General features: G+C 47.5%; 1 protein-coding gene across 2 annotated transcripts in view; it reads right to left on the reverse strand.

Annotated features, from left to right (window-relative positions):
- The window catches only part of CNNM3 (cyclin and CBS domain divalent metal cation transport mediator 3), a 30332-nt gene that overhangs the window by 3424 nt on the left and 15386 nt on the right, over positions 1–11522 (reverse strand). The window contains exons 5-8 of one of the 2 annotated variants that reach the window (XR_014528654.1): positions 5429–5525; positions 4624–4748; positions 3899–4034; positions 1647–1749 (exon numbers count right to left, since the gene is read on the reverse strand). Coding sequence is in view for 1 of the 2 variants with exons in the window: in XM_083514222.1 (XP_083370348.1) it covers positions 3899–4034; positions 4624–4748; positions 5429–5525 (358 nt within the window). In the remaining variant the exon portion in view is untranslated. The remainder of the gene's footprint in view (positions 1–1646; positions 1750–3898; positions 4035–4623; positions 4749–5428; positions 5526–11522) is intronic. The other variant, XM_083514222.1, reaches the window with a different exon arrangement.

Raw genomic sequence — 11522 nt, forward strand, 5'->3', positions numbered from 1 at the left:
TCCAAATGGGACCTCAGGACTGGAAGGCCCTCTCTTTGGCCCTCTGCTCTCTCCCCAGGCTTAGCCCTCACCCTTCTTGAGCTCCAATCCTGCCTCTTGCTTGTCTGTTTGTTTGAATGAATGGAGAGGTGTGTGCAGAAAGCAGCCACTTGCAGAAAGGTCAGCTCCACAGCGGTCGCTCTGCTCACCTTTGCCTCTGGCTCAAGGTGGCACGCTTTCCATCCTCATAGCAAGCAACAGCCCTGCGAGGGAGGTTAGGCACTGAGAGGAAGCCCAAGGCTACCCTGTACGCTTCATGGCTGAGCTGAGATGTGAACCTGGGTCTTGGAAGTCTGAAATGCCAACCACTTTGCCACCCTGGTTCTTTCAAGCACACCACTGCCTTCAAGGAGAAGGAACCAGGGTTCAAATTCCCACTCAGCCATAAGCGGTCTTGGGCCAGTCACTCTGCCTCTCAGCCTAATCCACCTCACAGGGTTGTCGTGGGAATTAAATGAGGAAGGTGGGGGAGGGAGGGAAGAACCATGTACACACCACCTTGACCTCCTTGGGAGAGAAAGGTGCAAGAAATAAATAAATAACAAATAAGTTGATATTCTGGGAAGCTGAACATCTTGTCCAATGCCAATTTCTCTGCTCCCACGAAATTGGAACACACACACACACACACACACACACACACACAACCCTGCAAATATGGTTGTGCATGGTGGGGGGTAGGATAATACAGCCAGCCAGTTCACCAAGTGCTTGCATAACACAGTGTGGCAAATACCCACTTGATAAACTACCACCTGTACTCTTGCCGTGTGAAGAGTGGAGACATGCTTTAGCCCTGGGAATGAGACAGATTCTCTCCCTCGAGTCTCACTGAAGGGAGGAGGAAAGCAGGCTAGCATGGAATCAGAACAGTGAAATCCAACCCCCGCCCCCCCCCAGGGATCTCCCCTGCCCTCTTGCAAGGTGGGCCCACCCCTTCCTCCCCTGCACAAAAGAGCCACATCTGGTTAAGGTGGGAAAGGCAGGATTGGGGGGGGGGCAATTAGCGATCCAACAGACAAAGGTCTGGTTTGCAGATGCTACAAACATTAGATGGTAGAAAGAACTGTTCCACTTTAGGGTGCAGCCAGGAGGGTTGGTGCTGCCCTCGTTAAACAACGAACACAACCCCCCGCAAGCAGAAAACCTGCAGAAGAGAAGTAAGGGAAGCATGCAAATTGGCATCTCCCACTTGCAGTCTGACATGATACAATCATTCTACTACTTCTGAGTAGACCCAACCTAAGATGGGTGCTCTTAATGACCCATCCATCAGGCCAGGGGTTGATTAGTTGAGCCTTTCCCCCTGGCAGCTCCCTCCTGATGAGATGCAGATTCCGTGGGGAAGGAGGGGAGGAGTAACCCAGCTAGTCCCTAAGGTGACTGGGTCGTTAAAAAGTCCTGCTTGTCGTACAGCAATCACACAACTGGGAGACTAAACAAGGACTAGGCAACCTGTGGCCCTCCAGGTGTTGCTGACCATGAGCCATGCAGATGGGGCTGAAGGCCAATAACCCCCAGAGGGCCTGCTGCTGTCCCTTCCCCTGGGTCCAGAGGGCACTGCAAGGAGGGGAAATGCAGGAAGGGAACCAACTGGATATATTTACCTTGTGGTTTTCAAACAAAAAAGGCACTCCAGACTATGGCAGAGAGGCCTGTATTAAATGCAGTTCTCAATTGTGCCAAAGAAAGAGAGATTGAGCGGGAAGGCTGGAGGGAGAAAGGAAGAAAGAAAGAGAAGAGGAGAGATGGCAGTGTTTAGCTCCTGGAAGGACAGTGCAGAAGAAAACAGCTTTGCTGGGCAAGGAGCCCCACTGACAATGCCCCTGTGCTCCTGCATCCAGACCAAGCGCCGCCGCCTCCCCTTCAAAACTCTCACCTTCCCTGCCTCCCCCACCTGCCTGTCTCTGAGCTCTTATGTCCCCAGGTGACAGATACAGCCCTGCCTGCGACTGTCATGTCTTTCTGTGTCTCAGGCTCCTTGTCATGCCTGGGGCTGCCTCCCAGAAAATCAAGCCTCCTCTCCCTTCCTTCTTTCAAACTCCTCCCTTGAAACCCCACCTCCCTTTTTCATGAAGCCTTTGGTAAACACCCCTGATCCCCATGCCCTTTGGCAGCCTTCGCCAACCAGGTGCCCCCTGCCAGATGTTTTAGGCCAGCGGTGCAATGAATGCATTCAAGTGTGTCCACATTAAGCATTCATACTGAGCCTTAATTGCATTTTTATTGCTTCTTTTTATTTATTTTATTTTTATTTTATCACATAACAATTTGAAGTCTACGGAAACACAATAAAATACAATATAATAAATAAAAGAAGCCATAAAAATGCAATCAAAGATCATATAGCACATTACAATTGCTGCAGCGGATAGAGAGAAGTGTGCACCCCTCTCTCATAACACGAGAATTCACAGACATCACAAACAAAGTCCTTCTTTCTTCACGCAGCTAAACTATGGAACGTGCTCCCAGAGGAGGATAAGCTTCCCAATGGCTCTGCTCGGCTTCTGCGGTCGAAGGCAGTCATGTTTCTGAGCACCAGCTGCTGGAGGCTACAGGAGGGAGGTGCTCTTGTGCTGAGGCTCTGCTTCTGGGTCTCCCTTGGGGGCAACTGCTTGGCCGCTGTGCGAACAGAATTCTCGACTAGATTGGCCACTGGCCTGAGCAAGCAGGATCTTCTTATGTTTTCAGAACAGGCAGAAAAATAATTTAGAGGTCTGCCAAGACCCACAGTAATTTCCAAGTGGTCAATCTGGGGGGGGGGTTGGGAACCCCTCTTTTGGACTACAACTGCCATCAGCCGGAGCCAGTGCTCAAGTCCGTGGAAGGAAAAAATGAATGAAGCCTAAGGAGATTTGTGCTAGAGAAGATCAGGGGTCATCAACAGATATGCCCTGCAGGTGTTGCTGAACTCCAACTGGCTGGTGGTGAGGGGTGAGGGGAGCTGCAGTCCAGAAACTCCTGGAGGGCCCCACGTTGGCTGCCTCTGGTCTACCTAGTCCAGCATCCCACATGAAGACAAAGGCCTACTAAAGCTCCTCAGCAGGGATTGCTCCGTTGTGTCATTCCTTGGCACACGGAGCCCCTACCTAGCCACCAGGCCATGGCGAGACCAATCCTCCACAAAATGGTCTAAAGCCACATCTAAAGTCATTTAAGCCAGCAGCCATCACCAAATCTTTTGGCAGAAGTTGGAGAGACAATTGGTTGCCACTTCATTTCTGGGCACAATTTAAGGTGCTCATACTAGTGTTTAAAGCCCAAAACGACTTTTGCCACCTTCCTCCCTGCCAATTTTCTCAGACAGATGTAAGATCAGCAGAGGGCCCCCCCGGTCGTTCCACCTTCTTCAGAAGTTTGGGAGGTGGTGGCCTGAGGGAGGACAATCTCTGTGGCAGCCCCACGTTGTGGAATTCCCTCCCCACGGAGCTGTGCCTGGCACCTTCACTGTCCTGCTTTCAGGGAATGCTGAAGACAAAGCTCTTTACCTTGGCATTTGGCACCTGAGGTATATATAGTTAGGAACCACCTTATTTCTGTGGTTGTAATTTGCTTAACGTGCTTTTGATACTGAATTTTAAATTGCAACCTGCCCTCGGAATTGAGGATGAAGGGTGCATAATAAACTGACTAGACAATAATGATAACTCTGTGCACATACACCAACCGATTTTCCTGACTCGCTCCTCTTCCCTGGTGTTGCGCCTGCAGCGCCTGCAGGAATCCTGCCCCATCTCCACCCAAGCAGGCAGCCGTGGTCCAAACAGGAGGAGAAAATGGCAGGTCCCGGCACGGGTGGCAGAAGGGAGCTGAGCCACAGCGCCACCTGGTGACCCACAACGGAACAAGCACATACCTGGCGTGGCATTTTTGTCATTCAGAAGCTTTGTCTGGCTGCTGGGGATGATTTTCAATTCAACGGTGTCAGGTGACTGTGGGGAGTTCTGTATCCTCGAGGCCATGAGAGCATTGAGATATTGCAACCGGGTAACCTGCGGAAAAGAAGCCACAGGTCAGTGAGAGATGATCTGCACCTCACGCACCATCAGCTTGGAAATCACGTGGCTGGTTTGTTCTGTGTTCGCCAAGGGTCCCTGGCTAAGAGCAAAGAGGGGAAAGTGCCATCACACTCAGATCCTCCTTGCGGACCTCCCAGATGAGCCTTTGGGGTTTTTAGCTGGTTATGCAATCAATTAAAGGTGCGACCCTAGTGATCTGTGATCACCAGAGAATTTTGCCAAAGTCTTGCCTGTACATCTTGCCTAGCTGAATGCGGCCCCCTAGGAGCTCAATATACCTCATATTTTTGTCACTTTCCTGAGACTGCAAAAGCAGGGAGATGATCCAGTCCCCAGCAGGGCATCATATATGCTGTGGATCAGCACACGACTGGATGGAGGCCTAAGATTGCAATTTGGTCAAAAGAAGGAACTTACTCAAGCAGGTGAGCCCAAGTCACACACTATGGAGAAATGCTACAGATTTCAAAGAGAAATCCTATTTGCTGAACTGATTTCAAAAGATCTTTGGCTGGTGGTCAACAGCCTACTTCTCCAGAGTCTTTCTTTTTATGGCGTTTACCTTGATGAACTGCAGGTCAGTGAGTGCCCGGACAGTGTAGTCAGGACAGTAAGTGGTGGTCTCTGTGCATTCAAGCTCCTGATCACGGCGGTTCATCCTGAGAGTGGACACTGGGGACTGATGAACTATTGAAGGAAAACACATCAGTGTTGCAAATGAGAGGCAGGGAGTTTAGGAATATGGCTTCTAACCCAGAACTCTGCAAGTCCTGCCTTTAAAAAAAAGAATGTGTTTCAAGTTCTCATGAATGCAGCCGAAACAACAACTATCTAAACCTATTATCTGTTCTTGTTCAATGCAGTTCTGTAGCTTTTCTGAATTCTCCCCTTCCTCTGCTGTTGTATGTTTAAAAAAGCCAACAATAAATGCCGATGGACAACCAAGTGACTCAGCAGCTGAAGTGTGCAGGGGAAGAAGTCTGTGGATGCCTCTCTTGAGCTCAGGCTGCAGAGGAGGGAGCTAAAGGGCTTGCAGGGGTCCAATCTGTGGGCAGAGCCAACACTGCCGGTCCTTCAAGGCTGTGCTCGGTTCAAAATACAGGAGCATAAGAAACTGCCCAGTACCAAGTCAGAACCATCTAACACAGTGTGGTCTAATCGCCAGCAGCGGCTCTCCAGGGTTTCAACACAGGGACACTCCCAGGGATTGAACCTGGGACCTTCTGCATGCAAAGCAGATGCTCTACCGCTGAGCTACAGCCCTGGCCCTTTAAAAAAGTAGCCAGCAGCTCAAGCTCTGGTGCAAATCTCTCATCCTGAAAGGGCTCTCAGTGGCGGGGAGAGGTGGGAAGAAACATGCGACTCACCTGAAGAAGGAGCTGTCAGGGCAGAGACACCGTAATATGTGAAGGCTCCGTTCTCAAACTTCAGTCCCTCCTTCCCAATCTCGACTTCAACCCTGCCCTGGGAAGGAGAAGACAAAGCAATGCAAGGCAAGGTGAGAGGGAGGGAGGGAGGGAGGGAGGGAGGGAGGGAGCAATGCAGAGAGAGGAGAAAGCAAGTTGAGATTTGACCTAGTTGAATCTAGATGCTGATCCCATATTCTTGTAGCTCACTCAGCACAAGTTGGTTTGGTTTCTATTGTGCAAATCAACCCTTTTTTTAGTTTAAGACAGTCCCTGCTTTTACTTTAGTATTACCACTCTTGAGTTGCAAAAAATAAAGTTTTAATAAGTTATGCATTAAAAAGAGAAAAGTAACAAACTAAGCACCTTTTACCCAACCTAAAGGCATAGTTCAGATCTAAATAACAATAGCAAAGTTCATATAAGCCCTGAAGAGGAGAGTCTGAAAGTTACTGATGTCAGTATAAAGGAAGACGTTAACACAACAGTATCTTACAGAATACGGCAGGTACAGTTTCCCCTGGAGGGTTCATGTGCTGGATAAACGGCCACTAATCCACCATGGAAGTTTCTCATGGGGGGGGGGCGGGCGTTTGTACTGGACAGCTTCTGCTAACCTGATGCCCTCCAGACCCCTGCAAGCACAGGCATACTAACTGGGGCTGATCCGAGTGGAGGTCCAAAAACACTAATTTTTGTATCCAACCAAGTTCTACACAGAGAAGACCTAATGAAATTAATGCACTTAAGTTAGCTGTGTGTATTAATTTCCGTGGGTCTATTCTGAGCATTAGATTGGATGGCCAGCGCTGGATACAGTTCTAGGCTGGCAAAGGTTACTGCAGGATTATGGTTTCCCTGATATGGCCCCTGTGGGCACCCCTTGACACACTCCCATTTTATTTTATTTGAGCAGTTTTTGGGAGGCCTGCGTTTTGTTTCGGGGTCTATGGAGGTGCTGGAGTGTGTTCTGAGCAACACCAGTTTTTCCTCTGTGAAATGGATATTCTGTGGTGCCCAGAACAAATTCTTAGGTTTCCAAATGCGCTCCTGTGTCCAAAAGGCTGGGGACCTCTAGTGGAAGGAAAGAATATACACAACCCAATTGAGATTAGAAACTGTTTCCAGAGGTACTTTAAACAATTATATACGCAAGGGCCACAGAAAGAAATGGACATAGACCGATTCTTGAAGACAAATGGATTACAAAAAATCTCTCAAGAAAGTAAATTAATGCTGAACTATAAAATATCTGAACAGGAAGTGGAAGGTGCCATTCAAAACATGCAATTGGGCAAATCTCCAGGACCGGATGGGCTGACTTCTAGATATTATAGATCCTTGAAAGAGTGGTTATTGAAACCTTTGAAGGAAGTCTGGAATGAAATTTTGGAGGGGAAAAGGACACCAGAGTCGTGGAAAGAGACGTACATTACACTTATACCTAAAACAGAGACTGAAAAGACTCAGCTTAAGAACTACCGCCCTATATCGTTACTTAACGTGGATTACAAAATCTTTGCAGACATTTTGGCCAAGAGATTGAAAAAAGTTTTGATGGAAGAAATTCATAAAGACCAAGCGGGCTTTCTCCCAGGAAGACACTTGTCTGATAATTTGAGGAATATAATTGATATTTTGGAAAAACTAGAAGTGAATATAAACACTAAAGCAGTTCTGATATTTGTGGATGCGGAGAAAGCTTTTGACAATATCTCTTGGAGTTTCATAAAGAAGAACCTACAGGGGATGGGGGTAGGCCAAGGTTGTGAAAATGGTATAGGTGCAATATACTCTGAACAAAAGGCTAAATTAATTGTAAATAATGTGGTGACGGAAGATTTTAAGATAGAAAAAGGGACACGACAGGGGTGCCCAATCTCCCCACTGCTTTTTATATCGGTCCTGGAGGTTTCTGCTGAATATTATTAGAAGGGACCGGTAGGTTAAAGGTATACAGGTCAGAGCCAAACAGTACAAACTGAGAGCATTTGCAGATGACTTAGTGTTGACGTTACAGGAGCCAGAATCTAGCACTAAAAGGGTTTTAGAATTAATTCAAAAATTTGGTCAAGTGGCAGGATTTAAACTGAACAAGTTAAAAACTAAGGTTTTAGAGAAAAATTTAACACTGATTGAAAGAGAGAGGTTTCAGAGTGAGACAGGTCTGACTGTGGTTAAGAAAGTGAAATACTTGGGGATTAATATGACAGCCAAAAATGGGAACTTATTTAAAGATAATTATGAAAAATGTTGGACAGAAGTGAAAAAAGATTTAGAAATTTGGTCAAATTTGAAGCTTTCATTGTTGGGTCGTATTGCTGTGATAAAAATGAATGTATTGCCTAGAATGTTGTTTTTGTTTCAGACATTGCAAATTGTGGACAAGATGGACTGTTTCAAGAAGTGGCAGAGAGATATCTCTAGATTTGTCTGGCAGGGCAAGAAGCCTAGAATAAAATTTAAGATATTAACTGATGCAAAGGAAAGAGGTGGATTTGCCCTGCCAGACTTTAAACTTTATTATGAATCAGCAGCTTTTTGCTGGTTGAAAGAATGGCTACTCCTTGAAAATACAGACATTTTGGATTTAGAAGGTTTTAACAACGTATTTGGATGGCATGCATATTTATGGTATGATAAGATCAAAGCACATAAAGCATTTAAAAATCATATTGTCAGGAAAGCATTGTTTAATGTCTGGATAAGATATAAGGACCTACTTGAAAATAAAACCCCAAGGTGGTTGTCACCGATGGAAGCGAAGGCTCAGAAAAAGCTCAATATGGAGGCCAAATGGCCGAAATATTGGGAAATTTTGGAACAAGAAGGAGACAAATTGAAATTGCAGAGTTTCGAGAAATTAAAAAACAAAGTAAGAGATTGGTTTCATTATTATCAGATAATGGAGGCATATAATTTGGATAAGAAAATTGGCTTCCAGGTGGAAAAATCAAAATTAGAAACAGAACTGCTAGAACCCAAAACTAAGAATTTGTCAAAAATGTATAACTTGCTGTTGAAATGGAATACTCAGGATGAAACGGTGAAATCTGTTATGATTAAATGGGCACAAGATGTTGGACATAATATTATGTTTGCTGACTGGGAACAGTTATGGACCACAGATATGAAGTTTACGGCATGTAATGCCTTAAGAGAGAATATTATGAAAATGATATACAGGTGGTACATGAACCCAGTCAAGCTTGCAAAAATTTATCATTTGCCTGATAACAAATGCTGGAAATGTAAAGAAACAGAAGGTACATTCTTTCACCTTTGGTGGACGTGCCCAAGGATTAAGGCTTTCTGGGAAATGATATATAATGAACTGAAAAAGGTATTTAAATATACCTTTCTTGAAGAAACCAGAGGCCTTTCTTCTGGGCATTGTCGGCCAATTGGTGCCAAAGAAGGACAGAACTTTCTTTATGTACGCCACAACAGCAGCAAGAATACTCATTGCAAAGTATTGGAAGACACAAGATCTACCCACTTTGGAAGAATGGCAGATGAAGGTGATGGACTATATGGAATTGGCAGAAATGACTGGCAGAATCCGAGACCAGGGAGAAGAGTCGGTGTAAGAAGACTGGAAGAAATTTAAAGACTATCTACAGAAATATTGTAAAATTAATGAATGATAGAATGATGTTGGATAGCAACTAAGGTGTTTCCAGCGGTAATGATTTAAGAGAATATGAAAAAAGGGTTATAAATGGGTTAAAATCTAATGGTAAGGATTTGCTGAACCAATAAATTGAAGTGGAATACAAAAATGGGAGGTATGAGGAGGTCCGGGAAATAAGCTAAAAGAAAATAAGTAAAAGAAAAAATGTATGTTTTTAACTGTTTTTATTTTGTATTTTTCTTTTTCATTTTTACTGTTATATTTCAAAAAAAATTAATAAATATTTCATAAAACAACAACAACACAAAAGGCTGGGGACCTCTGTCCTAAGCCAACTTTACTCCACACCAAATTTTAATGAGGGTGTGGTTAACCTGCTAACACCCCTTCCTTAGTTCCACCTGCAAGGGCAGATTTTCTCTTTCTTTTCCCGAATTCCGTAAGGCAAGAGGCAGTGACAAGACCATGAGCAGATTCCTGCAGAGGCAGGTGTGGTTCTCAGTCCCACGTCAGCTGATGACTCCATATGGCAGCACTGGCCAATCTGGCCCCCTGCAGGTGCTGTGGGACCACAACTCAGCGGCTGCTGGCTAGGGGCTGATGGGAGTTGTAGTCCTACAACATCTGGAGGGCACTAAGTTGGCGAAGGCTGCAATTCCAAGTGCATCTCCCCGCAATGGCCAAGCTAGTAGGTGAACCACTCTTAAAACAATGCCTCACCACTCAATGAAGGAAGCATTTTAGACTGTTATGGTTCTGGCTGTGGAATTGTCTCTCAGAGAATACAAAAAGCCAGCTGTCCTTGATCTGTACACTTTAATGTGGGGGAAAGGCTTTCAAAAGTCCCCACATTTGGCACTAAGTTCAACCGTAAGCTAGAATTGCCCCACAAAGAAGCAGCCAATTCAAGAGACTGCCCCCCTCATTGCGTGGGGTGCCTATAGCACCCAGCACCTTTGAGCAGCTGCTATAGGGTGGGGGGTAGTCCCCACACATGGGGATGCCGGGTGGCCATTCAAATGTCTCATAGTGCCCCAGATGAAGCACTGATCCAGGAGGAATTCAGGTGGTTCTCTGCCGCTGCCAGTACAGTAAAGCCCAATAGCTGGAAGCCCCCCTGTTACTCCACACAGTGATGCAGGCTGGACTGGCAGCAGAGTCTTAGTACTGGACCGTGGCTGCGAATATGCTGAGCATTTAATGCACGTTCCCAACCCCCACAGCAAAGAACCTTGGGAACTGCAGATCGTCCCCCTCACAGAGATACCATTCTCAGTACCTTCAACAAACTACAGTTCCCAGGACTCTTGTGTGTTGGGGTGTGGACTTTAAATGCATGTCCTCCACCACACCAGGGGGCAGCACCTCAGTTTTGGGAGCACAGGGCAGGCTGCGTGGCACACATAGCTCCGCCCTCCAATGGAAGGGGAAAGTCAGGGTGCTCAAGAAGAACAGCCAGGGGGGCTGCCAGTGCTGTGCCCACCAGCATCTTCTGCCACACTCTGACTAATGGCAGAGCCGGCTCTGCTCTTTGCACCGCCCTCCACCAGAGGTCCAGCCTCCTTCTCCTGCTGCCCCCAGGAGCCCCTTCTGTCTTGGGGCTCAGGGAAGAGCGAGGTCAGGCTGGCCCTCCTGCCGCCCCTCACTGCTCACTGGCTTAGAGGGGGCAGCAGATAGAGGAGGAGGGCTGGGGCCACGGCAGAGGGCCCCCTGCTCGGGATGACCCTCGGCAGACGCCTGCAGGCGCTGACCCCCAACACTGGGTCTGTTCCTCCCCCAACCCAACAGGGTCCTTTGTGTCCCACAGGTGAGTAACTCTCACTGGGAGGCAACGGGGCGCTTCTTTTCTTCATTGGCTTCCTACCCAAAGTGAGGAGGGGTCAGGGTGGTGAGGGACCCCTGGGGTGCCCCCACCCCACAGCAGCAGCAGCAGCAGCAGCAGGAAGAGGAGGAGGAGGTGGTTCATGAGGCAGCACAATGGACTGCACCACTTTGGACTCGGGGCGAGGAGCCCTATTGCTGGGCACTTGCCTCACGTGTGAGCATGTCAGAGAGAGAGGTCTCTGGGCAGTCTTCTGCCGTGAAGGTTTCCTAGTCAGCACAGAGTTCTTGAGAGAGGGAAGCGCCTGAAAACATTCACTCCCTGCTCCCCCTGCTGCCATCTACGCTCCCAGCTCCTCCTGCTGAGCCTGAGGCCAGAGCTCCCTATGCGCAGAGCCCTATGCTCAGAGGCCTCTTCAGGCGCAGAAGTGAGCAGGAGGCGCAGCAGCATGGGCTCCTGGGGTGGGCAGGCAGGATGGCGCCTGGACAAGCAGAAGCAGATCGTGCCAGCCAGGGCACCGACAACAGCCAGCTCCTGAAGGGACCATCAACGGCCTGATGGACTGAGGTTGAGAGACCCTTCCCCAGGACCACCTCTTC

Source organism: Podarcis liolepis (genome assembly GCF_965112155.1).
Source record: "Podarcis liolepis genome assembly, chromosome: 7".
NCBI lineage: Eukaryota > Metazoa > Chordata > Lepidosauria > Squamata > Lacertidae > Podarcis > Podarcis liolepis.